The 26,466-nt window shown below is 43.0% G+C and overlaps 1 protein-coding gene across 16 annotated transcripts in view; it reads right to left on the reverse strand.

The window, feature by feature from the left end:
* The window catches only part of CADPS (calcium dependent secretion activator), a gene marked incomplete at both ends in the record, with an annotated part of 501,631 nt that overhangs the window by 391,305 nt on the left and 83,860 nt on the right, over positions 1–26,466 (reverse strand). For all 16 annotated transcript variants that reach the window (XM_080714889.1, XM_080714888.1, XM_080714885.1 and 13 more), the window contains one exon: positions 978–1,091. In XM_080714889.1, the coding sequence (XP_080571015.1) occupies positions 978–1,091 (114 nt within the window). The remainder of the gene's footprint in view (positions 1–977; positions 1,092–26,466) is intronic.

Raw genomic sequence — 26,466 nt, forward strand, 5'->3', positions numbered from 1 at the left:
TGGCTTTCTTTATACTTCTTTTATAGTTTGTTATTATTATTATTTTGAATTAAAAGTGGCAGCAAGTCATAAGCTTTCAGTTTTAGGAGTCAGTATCTAATGATTTTAATCTAAGCTTGGCAAAAGATAAGAAATCTGGGGCATAGCATTCCAAATATAGATAGTATTTATCTGGATCAAATGAACATAGATTAATATATAAAATGTCTTTCAATAACTAATAATTTTTGAAAATATACATGTCAAGAAAACATTGTCACTAGAAATACATGACAATCTACTTCTTTAATGTTGTACAAATGACAGATAACATCCGCACTGAGAGAGGATGCTTTTAAACTGAAAAGTACTTGTGGAATTGCAAATCTACTTTATGATAAATAAGCCTCAGAGGGATAATGCTGAAAATGTTGCCTGAGATACGTACTCAGGATATATTTTTCTCCTTGGCAGATTTTCGCTAGAGATGACTAGTGCGTTTTGAATAATAGTTGAACCTCCAGAAAAGAACCCACAGTGACGTTTTAATAGAAAAGACAAGGAAGCCAGGGGAGGTACCGTCCTTGGGAGGTGCTCGAGTCCTTTAGAAATGGTAGAAGAGATGCAAAAATCGCCCAGTACCCAAAGTCTTAGCTTATGACATCTAACAGCTGTGTGACCTTAAATAATGCATTTAACCTCTCTGAACTTCAGTTTCTTCATCAGTAAAATCGGAAATACTATAAGGTTCTAATCAACAAGAAGTTAAAAATTCTACAGAAAATACTAAGTATAGAAATCAGTTAAGAAAAAGTACTATTTATAGTTTTTCCTAAAGCAAAAAGCTGTTACTCCTTAACACTGTAAGTAATCAACTCTTGGCCCAGGAGGGATGACCCTGTAAAAGGCCTAGGCCGTTCTCCCCCTGTGCAGCGACTCGGAACCGCTGGGCCCAGGGCCTGGGCAGCCTCGGCCATCTTCTACCCGGTGACTCCTACCTCGTAGTAGCTCTGGACAGCGTTCATGAAGGCTTCATCAGCCACAATCTGGGTTTCCCCATTGAGGAAGGCCTGGAAGCGGTCCTTGACTGTCTGAAGCTGCTGCTTGCTGATCTGCAGGCAAAGAGGAAAAGGAGAGTGAGGACTCATTCCACAGGAGACTGCTGCGGGCCTCACACCAAGGCAGCCAGTGCCTCAGGGCCCATTGCTCGTGACCTTTGCATAAACAGCTTTTTTGTTTTTGTTTTTGGTTTTGGTTTATTGTTTGTTTGTTTTTGGTGGTACTGAGGATGGAACCCAAATGCACTCTACCACCAAGCAACACCCTAGCCCTTTTATTTTGAGACAGAGTTTTGCTAAGTGCCTGGGCTGGCCTTGAGTTTGCCATCCCCCAGCCTCAGCCTTCTGTTGGCATAAACATTTGAGAACTATTGTTAAAGACAGCCAACATTAACACACACACACACACACACACACACACACACACACACACACACACACTGCACATAAATTAAAAACAATGCGATAATACCATTGCAATACCCAACATTATTTGCCTCCTGCCTGTTGACCCTATTTTACTTTGACTTGTGTTTGTGTGGTTGCCCAGATGGCTGGGGTCTGCAAGATGAAAACGGTAGACAGTGAGGGTCTGCCTTCATTCTCCCATTCCTCACTCAGTCGTATTTCCTTGGCAGCTAGACACCTGCCAAGGCAGGAATATTTACACCAGGGAAACAGGCGAACACTGCAAAGCAGCCTGTTGTCGTCACTGTTTCCCAAAAGATGGGTGAAGACATTTCATGGCGCCACTCCACTGCGTGGTATTCCTGAGGCTGGAACAGCATGCAGGCTGGCAATGTGCAGAAGTCGTCGCATCTCACCGCCGTATGGCCTGGGTCTGGACGGGACACCCATCCAGAGACGCCACGATGTGGACAAGCAGTTCGTGTGCAACTCTTAGGGAAATGCGAGGTGTGTACCTGCTCTCCCTCCTCCACCCTTGACTTGCTGTGTCCACGGTCCTTCAGCCTCGGCCTGAGTGGCACTGAGGATGAAGTCCTTCCCACCCCCAGCGGGCAGGCCTTCCTGCCCTGGCCCCGCCCGAAGCACACCACTGACTTCAACGCTTATCAGCATCGGTGGCAATTAAGTTTGTGAGACTGAGTGTCTGTCTTGCTTCCTTGCTGTTGGTGTTTCTCTGCCACCTAACTCACTGCCCCGCATGTGGCGGGCGCTCAGCAAATGCTGGTACGCGGATGAATAAACCAAGTATGTGAAGGACATATTGTTTTGGGATATTCTTTAAGGAGCTCTAACTTGTATAAAAAGTCAGCTAAAACTGTTTTTGAAAGTTAAAAAAAAGTCTTAACAGAAGAGTTTAGTTAAAAAGTCATAACTTTCAAGGTCAACATTTTGTGAAGTTAACACTTCTAAATTAAAAATGGGACAGTGTCTGAGAACCATAGTGGTACGTGCCTGTCATCCCAGTACTTGGGAGGTTGAGACAGGAGGATTGCAGGTTCAAGGCCAGCCTCAGCAACTTATTGAGATGCTGTTGCAAAATTTTTTAAAAAAATGAAATAGGGCTGGGGATTTACCTCAGAAGGAAATCGCCCTTGCGTTCAACCCCAGTATCACCAAAAACAAAAAAGATAGACAATCATAAAGATCACTTCAGTGCGTGTTCGTTGGCTACCTTATCATCCTGGAAAAGCCACTTATGCCTGGTTTGACCAGAGAGTTAGAGGCCTTCTAGAACAGAGTTGGGTTTAAATACATAAATTTTATCTTGCCCTCAGTCTGCTCACTTGGAAATCATTGATAAATTCTAATTATTCACTGCCTAGGGAATAATTATAGTTCTTCAATGACATGAGTTCTTTTATTTAAAAAATTACAAGATTCTGACTTACTGCACAGCATGGTGACTCTAGCTAATGATGACAACCACAGTCCCAAAAAACGCAGAGTAAATATTGTTTCTCGCAACAAGAACACTATTTATGTGAGGGATGCATTTGTTAATTAGCAGGATGGAACTCTTCCACAATGTACTGTACTCTGAAATATTATATCCTATAAAATACTCACAATTCTGTCAATTGAAAAATATGAGTTCCTTTATAACTTGAAAGTGCTTTTGCCACTGAGCTGATGTAAGTAGAAAATAAAGCTTAAAACTACGGGAGGCTCAAGTCTGACCTGAGTCAACGGACTCAATCAGGAAACAAAACAAAATGCAAACGGCCCAGAGTTTTGAGAACAGACATAAACGGCGGCTGGAGGGCTTTAGTGAGTTCTGTAACTGGAAGGACTGGTAGAAGAGCGGAGCCTCAGGGAGATGGGCGGTGTGAGGTACTGATCGGAGTCGGTCCTCACGTTCAGAGGCCACTGTTCCCTGCCAGCCACATTTGGAGGTTCAAATTCTCTAACGGTACATTAAAAAAAAAAAGTTTAAAGAAACAGATGAGCATGTGAGGGAGGGTGTGGATTTGATCCCGGTAGTGAAAGAAAAAAAAAAAAAGACATAGGTGAGATGAGTTTTAGTATACTTTGCTTAACCCAGTAGTCCTAAATATAATCCTTTCCAACATGTGATCATTGCAAAAATGATCGGGACATTTTATGCTCTTAATGTTGTGTCTTGAAAATCTGTTTTTTCAGGCTCAGGATGCGTCCTGGTTCAGTCACCGCGGCGGGACGCTCCCCAGCCACGTGTGGCTGGTGGCTGTCACAGCGGACAGTGTGGGCCTTCAGCCTGGAACAAACTCACTTATAAGTCACTTCACTTTGGCCTGCATGCTCTGACCTAGGGATATTGGTGTACGTGGAGCTAAAGAGAGAATCATAGTTATTTTGTAGGGGCTCAAAAACATTCAAACTGAAATATGAGGCCCTGGCTCGTTTGCTCCTAGATATAACACCATAATATGCTTTTAATCAGGCCTGATGTAATTGACTTTGGTCACAATCTTTACAGTATAGGATTAATCAAGGCAGTTCACAGTGTTGCTCGCTCAGAATTCCTTCTAAGGCAGGGTCAGTCCCAGCTCTGTGGGATTTGGGGAGTGGGCTGTGGTGATGGGGCAGGAAATAACAATAAACCTTGCTTCTGTATTAAATGCCTAATTGAAATAAACTTACGCACGCGCCATCTGTTATGGTTTGAAATGCCGTCAAGAAAAGCTTATGTGTTGATTATGCAGAAATGTTAGGAGGTAAAATAATTAAACCAACGCTCTAACCTTACCAGTGGGTTAAGCCACTGATGGATCAGTAATTGGAATGGATTTACTGGGTGGTAACTGTGGGCAAGTAGGGCGTGGTTGGAGGAGGCAAGTCACTGGGGGCCTGGCCTTGGAGCCGGTATCTGTCCCCGGTCTCTTCTTTTGCTCTGTGCTGCCTGGCAGCCATGAGTAAAGTAGCTGTTCTTTGCCATGCTCTGCTGCAGTGATGTCTCTGCCTTATAGCTGCCAACTATAGACCATGCCTCTGAAACCATGAGCCAAATACGCCTTTCCTCCTGTGCTTGTCAGGCATTTGGTAACAGTGATGAAAAGACGAACTAATGCACCATCTGAATGACCGAGACTGATGGTTGACCCAGGCTAAGGCCATCACCTGTCTAACCTTTCATTGTACAGGAACAACACTCATTTACTCACAATATTCACAAAACACTCACCATCTGCCCCCCAACACCAGGCCAGGAGGATTTGGTGGTCAACAAAACACACTTAACCTCTGATTTCACTTGCCAAAGTGAGGCACCGGGAATGAATCGAGTCCAGAGAAAACAGCACAGGCCATGTAAAATACCTGAGGCTTCTCTTGACCCAGCAGGCTCAGGCAGCAGGAGAGGTGGGGCAGGGATTCGAGTGTCAGAACTCTGCATTTTGCCAACTGTCAGCCCACAGTAGCTGTTTTATCACTGCGAGTTAAACAAATATTGTGTTTATGTAGTCACTTCTCTAGCTGGGCCTGACTGAGCAGAGATGAACATCAGTCATTTCATCTGTACAGCACGGCCGGTACAAACCTATAGGACTGTTATGAAGACGAGCTGAGTACTTTACTCAGCAGAAGCCCTGGCACAGGATGATAATGAACACTAGCTGCTGAGATGGTGAATTCTCGCCAGTGAGACTTTGCACGTGCCATTCTGCAGAGAATGCATGCTGGAGGGGAGTTCTCCTATGCATCTTCATGTGCTCCCTCCCAGAGGCTCTAGGTAGAGTTTTCTACCTTTTAAGCACTTTGTTTACATCCTAAATGTGAATGCATTATGCTGTGGAGTGGTCTTGTGTTTAAACACCAGCATGTAGAGACAGTCATGGGTCAGAGTTCGGAGTTCAGAACACAGAGTGAGGCAAAGGGAACAGATTCAGCCATAGTGACTCCACTAATTTCCAGGCTGGGTGGCTTTGGCAAGCTATATCTCCTAAGCCCTGGTTTCTCATGTCAAAAATAAAATTATAGCCAGGTGTGGTGGCGCACGCTTGTAATCCCCGCGCTTGGGAGGCGGAGACAGGAGGATCGCGCAGGTTTGAAGCCAGCCTCGCTGGCATAAGAGACCCTGTTTCAAAAATATAAAATAGGTCTGGGAGTGTAGCCCCGAGGTAGAAGGGCTTCCAGGAACCCCAGTACCACCAAAATAAATAAATAAATATAAAAAATAAAATAAAATTATAAAACCTATCTCCCAGAATTGTGGAAAAATGAAAAGAAAATGGAGTGATGAACACCAGCTTCTTAGCACGTGGCTCAGCACCAAAGAGTCAGCGGGAAGGGGAGGCCATAAGGTAGAGACGCTGGGGCCCCGCCTGAGGCCAACCTGTCCACTTTCTGTCCTGTCCCGCAGCACTCTGCTTCCTTTCCTCCAGCATGCTGGCTCTGCCACTGCTCACATGTGCCCCATCTTCCCTTCCCTGGAGCCTTCACACTGACTGCTCCTGCCTGCAATGACTGCTCAACTCCTGGAACCCCATGGCTGCTCCTGAGAGCTCAGTCCAGCCGGTGCCTCCTGGAGGCTCATGCCCGACCACTATGTCTAAAGCACTGTTACCCAAGCCGATCACCATCACGTTACCCTGACCTAACCCCATTTCCTTTCAGGTTCTCATCATGCTCAGCACTTATCACCTCTAAATTTATTTGATTTAATTATAACACTCACATAGAACAATACACATCATAATCCTAGGATGTGAGGGATTCTCACTCAATGAACTTTCCCATGCAACAAACTTTGGTATCAAGGTAAAGTTTCTTCTATTCCTAATTTCTTCAGTGTTGTTAACATAAACAGGTGTTGGATTTTGTCAAATTCATTTTCTTTGTCCATTGAGATGGTCATGTAATCTTATGCTTAGTTTATTTATTGAACTGAATATGATTTTTGTCCTTAGTTAATTTTTTAACATATGTTGAACCAGCCTTGCATTCTGGTCATGGTGTACAATTTCCTTGATGTGGTACTGAATGCAAAATGAACATAGATGCAAAACTTCTTAATAAAAGACTAGCTACTTGCTATATATCGTTATTTAGTTTGGGTATTAAAGTGATACTGGCTTCATAAAATAAGTTTGGTGTTTGGTGTTTATTATTCCATCTCTTTCTGTTTCATAGAGCAAATTGAGGACCATTGGGCTTATTGCTTCTATAAAGGTTTTGCAGAATTCAGCTGGGAATCTATCTGGTCCTAGACTTTGTTCTGTTGAAAGGCTCTTTATTACTATTTAATCTCTTTGCTTGCTATTTTTGGTTTAGGTTTTCTATATTCTCTTAGTTCAATTTAAGTGGGTTGTACGTCTCTAGAAATTTGTAGATTTCATCCGTTTTCCAGTTTACCTGAGTATAAGATTTTAAAATAGTTTCTAGTTTTCCTCTGAATTTCCACACTGCCTGTGGTAATATCTTTTTTCACCCCTTATTTTACTACTTTGAGTCAATTCTCTCTTCTTGTTAGGGCCACTAAGGATTTATCAATCCTGTTTAACTTTAAAAAAAATGAACTTTTTGTTTTGAATATATATATACATATACATATACATATATATATTGGTGGTACTGGGGTTCCTGGAAGCCCTTCTACTTTGGGGCTACACTCCCAGACCTATTTTATATTTTTATTTAAAAACAGGGTCTCCTAAGCCAGCGTGCGTGGCTGGCTTCGAACCTGCGTGATCCTCCTGTCTCTGCCTCCCAAGCGCGGGGATTACAAGCGTGCGCCACTATGCCCGGCAGATCCTTTATATTTTTAATTCTCTATTTCATTACTTTCTGCTTTGACTTTGATTATTTATTAGGAGATGGAAAGATCTTCCATGTTTTGGATAGGCAGAATGGATGTTATAAAAACGACCATACTACCAAAAGTAATCTATACATTCAATGTAATTCCTATTACGATACCAATGCTATCCTTCATAGAGCTAGAGAAAAAAAAGTCCTAAAATTCATATAGAAAAACAAAAGACTCAGAATAGCCAAAGTAATTCTCAGCAATATAAACCATGCTGGAGGCATCACAATACCTGATTTCAAATTATAATACAGAACTACAGTAATAAAAAACAAGGTACTAGCACAAAACCAGACACATAGACCCAATGAATAGAATAGAAAATGCAGGGAAAAAATTCCTCATACTTAAAGACAGTTCATTTTTTACAAAGGCACCAAAAACACATACACTGGAGAAAAGACAGCCTTTTCAACAAATAGTATTGGGAAAACTGGTTTATGAAGAACAATCTATCACCCTGCACAAAAAACAAAAACAACTAAGATGGATCAAAGACCTAGAAACTAGAGCAGAGTCTTTACAATTACTAGAAGAAGATATAGGACCAACTCTCTAACATCTAGGCACTGGTAGAGCTTCCTCAATAAGAGGTCAAAAGCCCAGGAAATAAAAATAAGAATGAATAAATGGGATGAGCATTAAGTTATAAAGCTTCTGTGCAGCAAAGGAAACAATCATGAGTTTGAAGAGAAAGCTTGTAGAATGGAAAAAAAATTACCACTTACTCCTCTGATAGAGTTTTAACTTCTAGAATATATAAAGAACTTATAAAACAACTAGCCCAATAAAAATGGGCAACTGAACTAAATGGACATTTTGCAAAAGAAAAAATACAAATGATGAATGTGTAAATAAAAAAATGTTCAACATCATCAGCAATAAGGGAACTACAAATCAAAACCATACTGAGATTCCATCTAAGTCCAGTTAGAAAGGCATCACCCACATGTTAACAATAATAAATCTGGTGAGGATGTGGGGAAACCTGAATTCGTATATGCTGTTGGTGGGATTCAAAATTACTACAACCACTCTGGAGATCAGTGGAGATTCCTCAGAAGATGGCCATTGGAATCACCATATGACCCAGCTATACCATTCCTGGGAATCTATTTTTTTTTTTTTTTTTTTTTTGGTGGTGGTGGTTCTGGGGCTCCTGGAAACTCTTCTACCTCCGGGCTACACTCCCAGACCTATTTTATGTTTTTTTTTATTTGGAAACAAGGTCTCTTAAGTCAGCAAGGCTGGCTTTGAACCTGCACAATCCTCCTGTCTCCGCCTCCCAAGTGTGGGGATTGCAAGCGTGCGCCACCACGCCGGGCACTCCTGGGAATCTTTTTAAATGAACTAAAAGTCAGAATATTATAGTGATAGATGCATATCCATGTTTATAGCAGCACAATTCACAAAAGCCAAATGATGGAACCAGCCTATGTGTCCATAATAGACGAATGGATTATGAAACTGGTACATATATACAGTGAGGTTTCTTTTGTGATACTGAGGGTGGAACCCAGGGGCCTTCTACCTCCGGGGTACACTCTCAGACTTATTTTATATTTTTAATTTTGGAAACATGAACTCACTAAGTTGCTGAGAGCCTCAGTAAGTAACTGAGGCCGGCTTGGAACCTGCGCAATCCTCCTGTCTCAGCCTCCCAAGCTCTGTGATTACAAGCATGCGACATGACACCCGGCTTTACAATGAGGTTTTCAAAAACAAAATTATGTGATTTTCAGGAAAGTAGATGAAACTAGAAAATATATTATGCTAAGTGAGATAATTCAGTCTCAAAGTGGAGGGTTTTCTGTCATATGTGTAAGCTAGAAAGAAACTGGGAAACAAACAAACAAACAAAAACTTTAAATAAATGAGGAGAGATACCAGTAGAAAAGTGTAAGGTGATCGTGAGAAGGATGTGGAGAGGGAAGAAGGGAGACTTGAAGAAGAAAACAGTTCAAATAACGCAAGTACATGTATGAAGTTACCAATACCAATCTCAAAAACACATATGGGGAGGGGGGATGGCGTGGTACCTGGTGGGGATGCACCAGGTGCTGTGTGCAGGTGTGCTCCTATCACTGTGAAACTCGTTATAACATAATGCAATGTACTAATACAAGTATATTTAAAAAAGGAACAATTTTACATAAGAAGTCATTTTATAGTTAGTCTGAGATTCATTCAGTCTGTGGGACAGTTTATCTATGGGTAAAAATTAACTGACCTAGACAGGACTGAAGTCAGAAGGTGACCTTGCATGAAAAATCTGAAATAGTTGTCCCGGAATAGCTGACACTGACAGTTCAACTCTAGATAAACGGGTCTCAGAGAGAGGTCTCCAAAAGCAGAAATCCATAGGACAACTTTTAATATGCATAGAAACCACTTGTGCATCAGAGTCAGAATTAATTTGGGATTGCAGAATTGAGTTCCAAGAGCAGACGCCCCTGAAAAGATGAAAGGCAGTTCTTGCAGAAGAAAGTGCTATGACAGCATCCGCTGGAACAATCCAAGCATTCTGGGTTCAAGCTACCTCATTAACTGAGATCTGGCAATCCCTGCTGCATCTCAAGTCGTATGTCCTTTATGGCAGCACAGGGGAGAAGCGTAAACGACCTACGGGGTGCTCTGAGTGCTGGTCTCAGGAGTCAATGGAATCAGCAAGGCCAGGCACTTCACTGCAACACCTTGGGCAGTTAGTTTTGTTTTCTCCCCTGAAAACAGAGTGCGGTGCTATTTACTTGTAGGCATTTCATGAGGACCAGAAGAAACAATACATGTCAGGTACAGAGAGTGTTTGGCATACAATAAAGAGTCGACAATCTTAAAAATCATTAAAAAATTATTACTCAGCTTTTTTTTTTCATTTTCCTTTTATCATATTCTGTGGGAAGCTGTTCTAAGTCTAAAGAATGTTGGCTTAAGGGTTTATAGCTCCTTGCTTGCTTTAGCAAAAGACTGCCTGCCTGCAGGGAACTGATGACAGCGCCCTCCATGCCCCTTCACTATTAAGCTCCTTCCTCCTGCTTGACTGCACCTTTTGCTGCTTTGCTTAAGGGTGGAAGATGGCCCCAAGAAGGGAGCTGAAGACAGCAACCTCTGCCTCTTGCGACACTGCCAGATGACAACTTACCTTCCACACCATTTCTAACCCCACACGCTATGCCTTAGCCAGAGACAGTCAATGATGTAGCGTCCCAATCTTAATTGTGTAAGCCTGTAATAAAAGGAAGAGCTGAGTTTTGCTCCGGGAGTCTGACTCTCCTGCATTCTCCTCTCTCACCTCTTCAAAACCAGGGATCAAGTCTCGAGAGCACCTCGGTGCCTGCTGGTGCAGCGCCCAGCAACCCCCCTGCTCTAACTCCCCTGCCTCATCGCTCACGTGAAGACCCATTAACGTGGCGGTGCTCTCTACCCCTCTCTTCCTTCACTCTCCCATTTGAGGGGCTGGGAAGCCCCACAGCCCATTCCTAGTCTCCCTTGCAATCCCGGGTGGCCACAAAACAGACGGCTCCAGGGACTTCCTGGAAGACATTCAAAATTCTCAGAGAAAGGAGCACACTTAGTGGGATTGCTCTTCTCTTTCTACCGCTCTTCCTCTGCTGAGAAGAAAATGATATTGTCCATCTCATGACAGTGAAGGCAAGTCCAAGAGCGTCACAGGGATGTCAGCCCTTATGTTTTCGAGGAGCTGAACGATGCTTGTGAGCATCCTTTCTGGACTTCTTCTGAATCCTTGCTTGTTCAACAAGTCCCTACTTGTTTGGGTCCCTGGGTGCTTTCTCTTACTTGCAGCCAACTGCTTTCCTAGTGGATATGTGTGGCCTTCTCATGAAAGAAAATGCACTTACTAAGGAATTTATTGGGTAGCACATCTCTGATGGTGGCAGCAAGCGTACTATAGAGGAAGAAGGAAACAAAGTTACTCTAAAAGAATCCATCTAGTGCAGGTAGCATTCTAAGCACAGGCAAGAGGGAGAGAACGAGTTGGGTGTTAGAAGATACCTGGTTATAAGCAGATTAAGTCCTTCTGTGCTTATAGCACAAGGTCAGCACCGTGCATTGCCAGCTAAATGTGAACTACGTTTTTTTTATTTTAATTAATCAATTAATTAGGTACTAGGGATTGAACCCAGACACATTCTACCTCCAAGCTTTAATCCCAGCTCCTTTATTTGATTTTTATTCTGAAACAGAGTCTTGCTAACTTGCCGAGGCTGGCCTTGATCCTGCAAACCGTCTGACTTAGCGTCCCAGAAACTGGGATTAAAGGTGTGGGCCACACACCTAGTTTGTCTTTTTTTTTTTTTTTTTTTTTTTGCTATTTGTTTTCTGTGGTGCTGGGAACTCAACCTAGGGGCATTCTACCTCTGAGTTATATCCCCAGCCCTATTTTACTTTTCATTTTGAAACAAGGTCTCACTAAATTGTAGAGGGCCTAAGTTTCTGAGGCTGACGGAGAACCTGCGATAATCCTGTTTTAGCATCCCAAGTGCTGGGATTACAGGCATGCACCACCAAAGCCAACTTGTCTTTCCTTTTGCTTAAAAAAAAAAAGAAAAGAAAAGAAAGAAAGAAATTCTCATTTGGAAAAGAAAGAGGGGTAAAAAAAACTTTTTTATTATAGAAAAGTGGCAAAAATGTCAAGTCAGCAAATGCTTTAAAAATCATCAATATGATTAGGGCAATGTTTATTGAATTTCCTTTCTTTGAAGGTCCCAAAAATTTATAGGAAGCCATCAATTATAAAAATATTTGCTCGGTACTGCCAGATTAAAATACTTTCTACTCTAAATGAAAACTTGCTTCTAGGAAATTCTGAGATCATATCACCTTAACCAATATTTACTTGTTTACATAAAACTCTTCTCACCTTCTGTATTATATATGTTTATATAACATATTCTGAAAAAGTGTTTTGAGGGAGTTTCATTTATTTAGTTGAATAAAAAAATCAATGTGTGAGACTTCGTCAAAGAAAAGTATGAATGAATAATTCTGCAGTGGAAGTGGAGAGGCCAAAATATTTATTGAAGCAGAAAGAGACACAAGAAGGCTTTAAAGTGGCCTTGCCTTTGGGGCCTGGTTTCCCACCATCAGCCACAGGAGCAGCACCTATATAAATTTTCCTTCCTCATTTGGCTAGGAATACCACTACTTAAACTTTTGCTTTAAGTATATTTAAAATCATGTTATTATTTCTTTCTCTTCTCTTCTTTTCTTTTCTCTTTTCTTCTTTGATGCTAGGGATTGAATTCAGGGGCATTCTATCTCTGAGCTACCGCCAAATCCTTTTAATTTTTTTTTTTTTTTTTTGGTGGTACTGGGGTTCCTGGAAGCCCTTCTACCTCCGGGCTACACTCCCAGACCTATTTTTACATTTTTATTTGGAAACAGGGTCTCCTAAGCCATCGCACGTGGCTGGCTTCGAACCTGCGCGATCCTCCTGTCTCCTCCTCCCAAGCGCGGGGATTACAAGCGTGCGCCACCACGCCCGGCTCAAATCCTTTTAATTTTTTAAAATTTTATAACAGGGCCTTGCTAAGTTGCTATGGCTGGATTTGAACCTTTGATCTTCCTATCTTAGCCACCCAGGTACCAGGATTACAGGCATGTGCCACTACACCTGACCCACAAAGCATTTTAGATTTGTAACCCTTAAGCCGGGCGTGGTGGGCACGCTTGTCATCCCAGCATTCGGGAGGCTGAGACCTGGAAGATCGCGGTTTGCGGACAGCCTCAGCTACTTAGTGAGGCCCTCTGCAACTCAGTGAGACCCGGTTTCAAAATAAAGAATAAAAAATAGGGCAGGGGGTGTAGCTCGGAGGTCGAATGCCCCTGGGTTCCATCCCCAGACCCACAAAATTAAATAAATAAATAAATAAATAAATAAATAAATAAATAAACAAACTTGTAACCCTTGAACACAGTCATTACTGGGTTTTAAACATAAGAATATCCTTTTCCACCTTGGAGGCTCTTGGGCAGCAACCACTCGCTATTTTAGTCAAGTAGTCAGATATGAAACTACAGACCTGGAGGCCTCACTAGAGCCCTCTCAGGTGTCACAATGTTTTCCAGTTTTTCATTTCAAGTCTCTTTATACCCGTACACACTGTGGAAGACCCCAAAAGGCTTTTGTTCATGCCAGATTTGCTGCATCTATTGATGTCTACTGTAGCAGATCTTAAAATTGGAGGGTTTAGAATATTAGCTTATTAAAAATAACAATAATATCTGGGCATAGTGGTATATGCCTATAATACCACACCAGTACATGGGAGGCTGAGGCAGGAGGATCACAGCTTCGAGGTCAGCCCCAACAACTTAGGGAGATCTTCAGAAACTTAGTAATACCCTGCTTCAAAATAAAAAATGGCTGAGGGTATAGCTCAGAGGTAGAATGCCCTTGGGTTCAATCCCCAGTACCACACACACACACACACACACACACACACACACACACACACAGTAATCATCATCATCATCTCATGAGTGTTAACCTAAATAAAATACTTTTATGAAAATACCCATATTTTCCAAAACAAAGAACAGTGAAAAGACTGGTACTATTTTATAGTATTGCAAATTTCTTTTAGAGACCAGTAGAGGACTAATAGAGGACAGCTGGATTCTTGTTTGCTTCTGTATTCAATCTGCTATGAATGTTTTAGTTGAAGTCTATGGAGAAGATCTGGTCTCCCACAAGATATATTGCTAGAAAAGGGAGGAATATTTTAGTAGCATTTTCAGATAAATGTGGATAGTCATCTCCAATATTATACAAAGCTTGAGTGGTGGTTCTCTCTCCCTCCCCCTCCCTCCCTCCCTCCCTCCCTCCCTCCCTCTCTCTCTCCCTCTCGCTCTCTGTCTTTCTCTGTCTCTCTATGTCTCTCTCCTCTCTCTCTCTCTCTCCTTCCCTCCATCTCTCCCTCATTCTTTTTTTTCTATCACTGGGAATTGAACACATGGACATTCTGTCTCTGAACTATACCCCCAGCCCAATTTTTTATTTTGAAACAGGGTCTCACGAAGTAATTTCACACTCTCCTCAAACCTGAAACCGTCCTATCTCAGCCTCTCAAGTCCTGGGGTTACAGGTATGCACCACCATGCTTGACTTCAAGTGGTAATATCTGCCTAAAAGTTAACAGTGATATAAAATTGGAAACCACATTGATAAACTTTTAATACTCTGCTACATTTAAATCCACTGGTCTCCCTTCTTCTTTAAAGGAATCTTTTACTCATGCAAGTTAAAAAAAAATCATACATCGGTCATATGAAAAACATGTACTCAGTGAGTTATGCAAGTATTCTAAATGATGATAATTTTTTATTATACAGTATGCAAAAATATATTACTGAATATCACCACTAATGTCACAAAAAATATTTTAGCTGATAAAGAAAATTGTTACAAAACTGTCCAATGGATGGTGGTGAGTTGAAATTTCAAATTCTAACATACTATACAGTCGGTTTGTTTTCTTGGAGTAACAGGCTTCCTTCATTTAATTTCTTTTTCTGTCTTTAGTTCTGGAGATTGAGCCCAGGGAAGTTCTACCTCTGAGCTCTACCCCCTCAGGCCTATTTTATTTTTTATTTCGAAACAGCATCTCACTAAGATGCTGCAGGCCTCACTAATTTGCTGAGGCCGGCCTCAAACCCATGATCCTCCTAACTCAGCCTCCCAAGTGTTGGGATTCTAACTGTACATCATTGTGCACAGCGCAAATCATTTATTTTACTTTTAAAAATTCGTAAAATCTATAAAGTTGTCTCTTACATGTTCTCTCAAATAATACTAATTTTTTCAGTTGTTTTTAATTAACAGTAATGTTTTATTAAAAAAAAAAAGCTTAGTTCAGTTGGCAACTCAATCACACAAGTTCATTCTCATGGGACAAGCGCTGTCTTTTGTCACCCAATCTCAGTGTTATATCTTACCTCTTTACTACGAAAATATTAATATATATATTCAAATATTAAAAGTTAATAATTATTATTTGTGATAACTAAAAACTAATCATTCTTACTGCTGCATCAAGAAAAGAATTGAAGACGGCAGCTTTGAAGAGCAACCGTGTGGTTCTGAGGGGCAGAATGCTCACTAAGATGGCTTGGTGCCACTCACTCAGCTGGAGGCTGGAACTGGAGGGCCTAAAATATTAGCTCATTGGCAGCCATGGAGCGGGGTATATTGGGGCCCACCTGTTTCTCTCACTGTGCAGCTCTGTCCCTCTCCTTTGCTTTTGTGCCATTATTGTGAATATCAACACAGTAAAGGGGAAAGCAAATAATGCCTTGATATTGTTAGGAAAATGAACTCGCAGATCCGCAAGGATACATGCGCTGTGCTTTGCAGACCAACGATAGGAGAAACAATCCGGCCAGCTGTTGATGCCCCACGGTGGTGAGGAGGAGAGCTATGGCCTCGGAGTGTGAGATTAGAAGGATAGAGAACAGAGCCCAGTGAGGGCCTCGCATGCCAAAGTGGGGTGTTAGGACTGAACTCAGAGGATGACGGGTAGCCCCTGGACTGCTGGCTCATGAACTGCCACGATTTGAGAGAGTGCAGGTTCAGGGCGTAGGATCGATTATTGGGGTCATCGTGCGATGGGACAATATTTCATGCGGGCTGTGACATGTGAGGCGAGGAGGGTCCTGAACACAACAGACTCTCAGTTTGCAGAGACAGAAAGAGCTGCAGGGAGAGGAGAGAGAGAGAGGGAGGCAAAGGGAGGCAGGAGTAGGTGGTTCCAGGAGGGGGAGCAGACTGAGCCAAGAAAAAGAGATGAGAAAGCACGGGACCCACCTGGAGGACCCAGCAAGGTTTTCTTTTGTCGATTTCTAATCTAGACCCCGATAAGTGGGTAACAGGATTAGAGGCAGCTCTCGGCAGCAGGCACCTTGGGCCAGTCCAACATAAAGTCACAGCGGCTGGAAAGGGCCTGGCAGGTGGTTCTCTTAGGCTGGAACCCAGAAGGAAAGAGCAACACAGAAAAACATGGCTCGCTAATCACAGGCACCACCTTGGGCCTTGGTAGCGTCAACGGTGAACTTATCGGCGGCAATTATTTTGTAGAGAAAAGGGTGTAAAAAGCACCAAATGCAGCGTATGTACAGGCCACACGAGCTCCCCCTGCACAACACCTCGCACACCGGGAACGCGAGCCTCACGGAAATTGATTTAGATAAGAACCTTGTCTCGTTGGTCACGAGCAGCGGCAGAAGGCACGCTGGATCGATCGGCAGCCGCTCAGCAGGCTGCCGGGGTGCCGGGAGGAATGTGGAGACCTTGTTTTTCTAGCAGTCTCTGTTTGGAATCCAAAATGGCAGAGAGAAGAAATGGGGCCAGGTTTGAAGGTGTCCTGGCACTGAGAAAAACAAAAAAACAAAAACTACCACCACAAATACCACGGCGGATGGCGGACTTCAGCTGATAATAATAGTTCTCACTGTTGGCTCATCAGCCGCAACGACAAATACATCATGTCAACGCCAGATGTGAATAATAGGGGAAACTAGGTTGAGGGAGGCGGATGCCGGCCGCGAACGCTGTGTGTTCTGTCAATTTTTCTGGGAAGCTAGGAGTGCTCTAAAATATAAGTTGTACTTAGCATATTTTCCAGTTTCACCCATTCTGCTGCAAATGCCATAATTCAACAGAATCGTGCTATATGTATCTACCAAATCCTCTTTATCCATTCACCTATTGATAGACACCTGGGTTGGTTCCATAATCGGACTATTGTGAATTGTGCTGCTATGTGCATGGGTCTGCATGGCTCAGTACCAGAGCACTGACTTTAGTTCTTTGGGAAGGATCCTGAGGGGCGGTGTCGCTGGGTCATATGGGAGAATATTGAGCTAAGTGAGACCATCCGCCTCAGAAAGTCCAGGGTATTATGTTTATTCCCATATATGGAAGCTAGAATGAACATAGAAAATATAAGGAACTTTAAATAATGCAGAGAAAACTCTGTAGGGTAGCTGAAGGGGGCTGCGGGAGGGATTTTAGAGAAGACTGAAGAAGGAAAGAGTTGAAATAATATTATGACAATATGTAAAAGTATTATTACCTATCTCACTAATCTGTATGGGGAGACAGGCTGGGGGGCAGAATGGGATGTGGAGAGAAATACACAAAGAGCTGTGTGCATGTATGTTTTCAACACATTAAACTCACTGTGACCGGGCGTGGTGCCACACATTTGTAATCCCGATACTTGAGAGGCTGAGACAGGAGGATCACAGGTTCAAGGACAGTCTCAGCAAATAGCGAGGTTGACATTAATCTAGAGAGACTCTGTTTTCAAATAAAAATAAAAACTAGGGCTGGGGGTGTAACTCGGAAGTAGCATATACCCTTGCGTTCAATTATCAGTGACACAAATAAACAAACAAAAAAGCCCACATCACTATAATGCGTGATTACAATGCATTAATAAAATACTTTTAAAATAAGGTGTACTGTTTAAACACACACACTGTGATCTTTTAGAAAAGAAACTGCGTATAGCAGCAACACATCGCAGGTCTACCTCGGGAAGAACAGTGAGCCTCACCACCTGGGCCAGCCTGCAGTTCAGAAGCAGGAGGAAAAAAAGCCATGGGTGTTAAGGGTCCCATCAGCCTGCCTCACACGGCAGTCTGGCCAGGTGGATCATAGAGGCTCCCCAGGCCCTTCTGCACCCATAAACGAGTTCTGGCCTCTGAAAACGATCCACACCATGGGCTCCATTCTGTCCTCTGTGGTTCTACAGCGCTCATATTGGGGCAGCACCGGCACTTTCGTTGCTCTTGCTCCATCTAAGGAGAAAGGGCTCAGTCCCCTCGGAGGCGGTGGGGGCATTCCTTCAAGTGAGTGACAGCACTGGACTTGGCAGTGGACAGCAGGGTTAACTTCCTGCTTGGGAACCACTTCTAGCTGCTCTGCAGATCAGCAGTGGAACCTCTGGGAGAGGGCTCCTTTTCTTTCCTCCCAACACTGGTCTGAAGCAGGAGACCATGGCCTTCTCTGCTGAATCTAAATGCAGACACATCAAAGTCCCTGCGGGTCCGCTCTCAGCTTGCTTGCCTATTGCTGCCCACGCGGCTGTTCAAGCCATTGGCAGGCCATTCTGTCTTTCCTTCATTTCCTTGTCTTTTCCTTTCTCCTCTTCTCTTCTTCTCTTTTTCCTTTTTTCTTTTTTGTATTGGGGATTGAACCCAGGGATGCCCTACCTCTGAGCTACCTCCCCAGCTCTTTTATTTTTGAAACAAGTTACCAAGGCTGGCCTTGAACTCCTCCTGCCTCAGCCTCCCAAGTACTGGGATTACAGGTGTGCACCACCACGCCTGTGTCCCTTCACTGTCTCGGCTTGGCGACGCTTCACTTCTCTATTAAAATGCTGCTCAGGTCCCTCTACTGACTGCTACTCTTCATGCCTGAACCACGCTCTCTTTGTCTGAACTCCTCCATCTCCTGACTCTTGGCAGATGTTACAGCATATTGGGGTAAGGCAAGATCTTTAGTGTGTGTGTGTGTGTGTGTGTGTGTGTGTGTGTGTGTGTGTGTGTTACTGAGGATTCAACCTATGGGGGATTCTACCTCCCATAGGTTATACCCCCAGCCCTTTTAAAAATTACTTAATACTCTGAAACAAGGTCTTGCTGAGTCCTGAGGCTGGCTCCTAACCTGCGATCCTCCTACCTCAGCCTCTCAAGTAGCAGGATTAGGGTGTGCAACACCATGCCCGCCTTTTATCGTCTGTCTTGCATCAGCATTACCTATGAACCTTGTGGATCTCCATGCCTGTGGCCCGCCACACACCCGCTCATTCAGAATGGGCAGGCAGGTGTGCGCTGCCGTGCCAGGCCACTCTGCACATTTTTACAGGAAGGCTGAGCTGGTGCTTAGGGTCCAGTGCGCCCCAAACTGATGACTCTTCCTGCTGTGTTCTAGGAGGCTGTTGGGACAGAGGACCTGCCTTGCATGGTAGGAGGTGTGTTTTGCTGGGGTCAGAAGGGACTCACTACTACACTCATAAAACACAAGAGGAGGCAGCCCCACAGCAGATGCCACAATCTCTCTCAGGAAGGCTTGCTGCCCTGGGGGCTCATAGCAAAGGAATCCGGCTGCTGGTGAACCCACGGGCACAACAGGCACAATGCCATTTGGAGAACAGAAGCCACTCCTACACAACTCTCTGAGAGGAAGCAGCTTTGAAGCGGGGTGTGGAAGGCCAGGGGAGAGAAGATACACAGGGTCATCCCTGGCTCTGACAGAGCAGGAGAAAGGACAGCAGCATTGCTGACACCCGGCAGTGGCAGCAGAGAATCCTGGAGCAGAAATAAGGGGGGCAAGGTGGGACATGTCTGCAGAAAAAGGGCAGCTAACTCTGCTCGAGGGCATAAGGGGCTGGAAAGAAAGCTGCTCCTGAAACACAGTAGAAAAGGCCTGGGGGGAGGGGTGCTCAAAACGGAGAAAGGAAAGAAAGAAAGGTCTCTCTCCTCTCTCTTTCTCTGTCTCTCTCTTTGTATTTCTGGACACAGAAGGCTCAAGTGCGCAGATCTCAGATCTCTGGAGCCCAGCTTAGCCCCTCCATCAGTCCACCCAGCCATTCAACTATTCATGGACTATTTCTGTGTGCCAAGCACTTTATTAGAAGTCATTGGAAATTTGTTTATTTTGGTACTGGGGGTTGAATCCAGGAGCATTCTATTCTGAGATACACCCTCCACCCTCAGCCCTTTTTACTTTTTTTTTTTGCCAGGTTGCTGAGAGTCTGGCTAAGTTGTTGACACTGGTCTCAAATCTGAAATCCTCCTGTCTCAGCTTCCCATGTACTGGGATTGCAGGCCATCACACCCGGCTCACTGGTATTTTAAAAAGCAAAACATCTTGCCATTTCCAGGCTACTCTTCTATTTCATGCTCACGGTGCTCAGTGCATGTCTGAGGTCACACCCAGCGCTTACAGTGTACAATAAAGAAGAGATCAATTCTGACCCATGAATTTCAGTGAAGGCACCAAAGGAGAAGTAGCCTCCCAGGTCCAATCCAGCCATGAAGGATGGGCAAATTTTTTTCCCCTGGAAGGATGTACAGAGTTTGAAGAACAGAAAGATTAAATCACCTGCAGGCCAAATCCTGGGCTGGAGGTGAAGTAGCCTCAGAAATTGTCTTTGGGGAACAACCATTCTATTCGAGCAGACTTGTAGATAAGTCTAGACTGTTATCTTCCTAATGATACCATCTTACATCTCTCAATATCTCCAATGGTTCCAAAAAGCAAACAAGCAACAAAAATGTGCAGCTGTCCTCTTCCAAAAGAGACGTAAGTGATGAGACCTGAGCGTTCTCAGCAGCTGAGCTTCTCCCTGGCCCTGGTAAAAGGCCAGCTCTGGCTTCAAGCACAGCTGGCCAAGTTCAGCACCAAGAACTCCTACTCTTCTTCTCTGATGGACCAACATCTTTAAAGTTATCTTCCTCCTAAAATTCTGCAGTTAACAACAGGCCTTATTTTTATTAATCGAAGGCAGAAGAAAGTTTCCTTTGACCTTCCGATGAGCACAACTCTATGCTGAATTAGTGAGCTGGTGTTGTCCAGCTGGTGCTTCAGTGGCTCTGCGAGAGCATACAGATGACAACGATGAACTTGGGCTCTGGAGCCAGGCGCCCACGTGGGCTTAAATACCAGTTTAACACCTATTAGTCATGTGACTTCGGGCAACGTACTTAACCTACCACATGAAATTGGACTTGAGAAGGCAAGTTAACAGATATGCACAAGCCTACTCACTAAGGTAGTGCTGGTTTTGTTGATGTTGATACTAGGGATTGAACCCAGGGCCATTCCACCTCCCTGATACACCCCCAGCCCTATCTTTGTTTTTTATTTTGAAACAGGGTCTCACGAAGTTGCTGAGGCTGTCCTCGAACCTGCCGCTCTCCTGTTCAGCCTCTCAGGTACTTGCATTACAGGCGGGCACCACCACACCTGGCTACTAAAGTATTGCTTATCGTAGCAAATGTCCATTGCTGGGAACCGGCTACTTTAACTATGATGATGCCATACAATGAGGCACAGTTATAAAAAGGAATACAGGATAACTTTAGTTGGTTAAGCATATGGAGTGACCTCCCATAGATACTTTTAATTAAAAATAGGTGAGAAAAATATTTATAACACAGTAGCACAGTATCATTTATCTCAGAGAAAGAGATAAGTACAGATACACATGCATGAACTTGTTTATATTTAAAAGTGGATGATGAACCACAGCTTAAAATGATTTTCTGACTGTGACCTCTAAATATCACTTCTCACAAAAAAGGGAGCAGGGTTTTTGTTTTATTTTTAAGGAGTGGTTGATACCATAAAATGAGAAATTAAAATGATAACCCTTATTCACTAGAAATTAAAGAAAATATCAAAGTCTGCTGGGATCTTGTTAAAAGGACTCAGATACTAATTAGAGGAGGCTCCCGATAGCAACAGATGTTTTGAGAATCCATACAAATTATATCTATAGGGGATGTGGTGTTGATTATATTTAAGTCATACAGTTATTCAAAACGAAACATAATTTATCACTTTCTAAGAAGGCTAAGAAAGCAACAAATTATTTAAATAACATAAAGAGAGTCAGGCCTCATGGCACACATTTATAATCCCAGTACTTGGGAGGTTGAGATAGGAGGATTGCAGGTTTACAACCAGCCTTGACTATTTAGTGAAGTCCTCTGCAACTTAATGAGATCCTGTTTCAAAATAAGGAATAAAATAGGGCTGGGGTACCTTGGAGGTAGAATGCCCCTGGCTTCAATTCCCAGTATTGCAAAAATGAATAAATAAAAAAAATTAAATAAATGACATAAAGAGAAAGCAGCAGGATTGCATGTGTGTGTGTCTTTCCTGTGCTGTATCTGAGTAAATAAACACTTGACAAAAACAACATTTTTTAATAAACTTCTTCTAGTTCATACATGAAAAAAGAATGATAGCCTATCAACCAGTTACAACCCTAATAAAATGATGCATCTAGGCAGTTGCCTTTGATGGCTATTAACAACCCCCCCAGGAGATAGAGAGTCATTATGTGGCTCCTGATGGAGGTCAAACACTGTCTCAGAGGTGTTCTTAGAGAAGAATCAAATCTTAATGTGATAATCACTGGCTCCTATTACCAACATAGGGGAAATGGAGAGGCTCATATTAAATAAAACCGGGGCAACGTAACCAGCACACTCCAACTGTGCAAAACTCTCCAAGACAAATGACAAAGTTCTGCCAACAAACTGCAAGCAACAACAACAACAACCACCACAACAACAACCACAACAACATATCAGGGGAGAGAAGTGGAAAACTACAGATTAGATACACAAGAGCCACATCAATAAATTCCAATGTGCATGCCTCATTTGGAATCTAATTTAAGCGAATTAACCAAAAAACATTGTGTGAGCATCAGGGAAGCTGGAAAATGGCTGTTTGATATTAATAAGTTACTAACTCTTCAGAGGTACCATGAATTATGTTGGAAAAATCGGCTCTTATATTTTGGAGAATATTAAAATATATCGGGATGTAATCATGTTATTTTTGGGATTTAACTACTTAACCTAATTCAGTAGAGGGGCCTAGGAGCATACACAAAACAGATGGAGAACAAAGATGGAGTTTATTAGATTAACCTCTACTTTCCTATATAGGTTTAGTGTTTTCATAATTTGAAAGTTATTTGTGGAGATTAATGGGTACTAGAGATTGAACCCGGAGGTGTTCTACCTCTGAGCTACATCCCCAACCCTATTTCATTATATTTTTGAAAGTCTCACTCACTTGCAGAGGACCTCTCTAAGTTTGCTGTGGCTGGCTGTGAAGCTGAGATCCTCTTGTCTCAGCCTCCCAAATACTGGAATTACAGGCCTGGGCCACCAAGCCCAGCTTTGTAACAGTTATTTTAAAAATCAATGAATCATCAATCTCTTGGCGGTAGAGGTGGATGAGGCAGAGGCCAGGAATGCCAGTGCCCAGGTTTATTTTTAGCAATTTAATTCCACATCCATCATGCCGAGCCTCAGCCTTCTAACACTAGGACTGCATCTGCATACAGTGTTCTCGGAAGGTCACTTCAGAACGATATGCACTTGAGCCTTGCCTTTGCTGTCCAGCCCTTGAATATTTTGATGGTGGTGACAGCACAGGAGTCTTCTCATAGAACTTCACGAACAACCCAGTTCCAGGTAAAGAGATCTCTGGCCACTCCCCAAAGGAAGAGGACCATGGGAAGAACAGGATGTGATCACATCAGATATTCCCCAGCCCCCCTCCCCCGCCCTGCTCCAGGTAGTCAGAAGATGAGGGCTAAACACAAAAGAGCTAGAAGACAGCAGAGACAGGACCGCTCTTCCTCACTGCCAACCACTGTATGAGGTCAAAACCCAAAATAAGTTCCACACTTCTAGCTGATGGGGTGTGCAGTCAAAAACGTTTAGGGACCATGGATGTAACATTGATTCAAACATTTTGAACTCAGAACATCTGAGTCTGAATTCCATATCCATTGCCTACTAGCCTTGGGACAATAGCTTGGCTTCTCTAAGCCTTAGTTTATTTGTCTGCAAAATAAATATGTCAATAGTATTATTATAATTGTTATAATGACTAAATGAGATGACGTGTGAAGTTTTGACTATATCCTTGGCACATGGAAGTGTATCAAATCATTAGACACCATAATCAAAATCTTCACTGTTATCCTCGGTTGCCAGCAAGCATTCTGCTCATTACTATCCACATCTGTAAGAGAACCACTCAGGAATAAAGGAAGAAGAAAGGGACCTGCGCCCAGCACAGTGGTGCATGCCTGAAATCCCAGTTCTTGAGAGGCTGAGGCAGGAGGATCACAAGTTTAAGACCAGCCTCAGCGATTCATTGAGGGTCTCAGCAACTTAGCAAGACCCTGTTTCTGAATTTAAAAAATAAAAATAAAAAATAGCTCAGAGGTGATTGATAGGCTTTGGGTTCAATCCCTGTACAAAAAAGGGGGGGGGGAACTTCATGCAAATGGAAGCCAGACCAAATTATGTTATGTGCATGTACAAACCATGGTGAACCTCACATTTATGTGTAATTGTAATGCACCAGTAAAACCTGTACAAAAAGAATAAGCACAAATAATAAGAAAAGAGAGCCTTTTAGTTCTGTAAGAAATCCCGTAACTTATTTTGACAGTTTTATTAAAGGCCTGGCTGCTCCACAAGGCCAGGTGCCCCTTGAGGCACACCTGAGCAGCCTGGTGTGCACCGTGCAGTGTATTCTGGAATAGCTGAAGGGCAGAGAGCACGAGGCCTTTTCTTACTTCATTTATAAAGTTCATTTATAAAGTGTACACGTGAACAATAAGAGACTCTCAGGAGAAAAGAGACAAATTGCTGTGCTAAGCCCTTCTGGCCATACATATCTCATATCTCTTCTTCAACTTCTTCCCCGGTTCTGCTTGTGGGGCTGAATCCCCAGGTCTCCTCAGATGAAAAAACACTGAGTTAAGAAGTTAAGACCAACATGCACCTTACTGAGCGGAACCCAGGAAGCCAGTGACTTATTTCCCAATGCCCACTTAAATAAGATCTAAGCCTTTCATCCAAAACGGCCTGGGGACCAACACAGTTGCTTTTCTAAGTTTTGTTAAGTTATTACGTGTGGATGTTATTCCCTGTTTTAGCTTCTGATTGGATGATACAACTTATTGCTGGAGATTTCCCATAGATGGGGTCTCTGCTAAAATAACAGACTTAACTGTATTTTCAACCAGATAGCTTGTTTGCTGTCTTGGTTCTATTCTTGTGTTCCAGTAATGAGCTAATGAATACAAGCAAAAATAAATCTCTTTTTCTTTAATAAGGAAAGCTAGATTTTACTGATATTTCTTCCCAAAAGGATTAAAAAAAAATAAACTCCACTAAACTTCAAATTTGAAAGGCTCGCAGCTTACGGTCTGTTTTACTGATTTTTTTTTTTTTTTTTTTTTTTTTTTTTGGTGGTACTGGGGTTCCTGGAAGCCCTTCTACCTCCGGGCTACACTCCCAGACCTATTTTTACATTTTTATTTGGAAACAGGGTCTCCTAAGCCAGCGCGTGTGGCTGGCTTCGAACCTGCGCGATCCTCCTGTCTCTGCCTCCCAAGCGTGGGTATTACAAGCGTGCGCCACCACGCCCGGCTATGTTTCACTGATCTTAAAGAGGGCTGTAAAGAGGAAAACATTTAATGATCTAGCTACATAGTCAGCACTCTTGATTCGGCAGGTCTTCCAAGATCATAAAACATGTTTTCCCTGAATTCTTGCTGATAACAGGAACTAGTTTTTGAGTGACTGAGTTTTTCTTGGGCAGTTTGTGGTGGTTAAAGCAGGTTTTGGTGACAACTCAAACTGGCTTCTGGTTACATCTCTGCAGTTCCCAGTTATATGATCCTGGAAAAATAAAATCAGCTTCTGGGAATAATAGTACCTACATTCATGGTTGTAGTGAGGATTAAATGAGATGCTATGTCTAAATGCATTAGCCAAAACCCCCAAACACTCATTGTATGCAGCCTCTATTAACCCTCTCATGATGACCTCACTGATAAACACAACTGAAAACTTCTCAGGAAATAGTCTGACACGTGGGCGTGGAGACAGAGGCACTTTGGTTAAAGTTCCAGTTTCAACATTTTTTTTTTTCACCTGGGTCTCTGGCATGCCAGAAGCATTTGGGTCTCTTTTTCTCCAAGTAAAAAACAGGCTCAGTTAAACCCACTGAAAGATTCCCCCAGGTGGTAAGCCCAGAAAATATGAATGCACTCATCTCTTAGAATTTGGAAGCAAATGCCAAGACCATAAAATAAAACCATGGAAACATGGTTCTAATTGTTTCCAATTGCTGGTGTTAGTGACTTTCTGGTACGAGTGGCCACTGTTCCAGCTAGACTGGGTGGCAAGAGCTTTATATGCGCTGTCTCGGGGGCTCCTCTCAACAATGCTGAGAAACAGATATACTGCCACGATTGAGAAGATCAAGACTTAAGAGATTCTGAATGATATCTTCAAAGTCAGCCAGCCAGGATGGCAAACTGGAAGTTCCCACCTAAGACCCATGTGTTTAACAACCCACTGTATTCCCCCAAAGGAAAAGGA

The sequence above is a fragment of the Muscardinus avellanarius genome, assembly GCF_963383645.1.
Source record: "Muscardinus avellanarius genome assembly, chromosome: 18".
NCBI lineage: Eukaryota > Metazoa > Chordata > Mammalia > Rodentia > Gliridae > Muscardinus > Muscardinus avellanarius.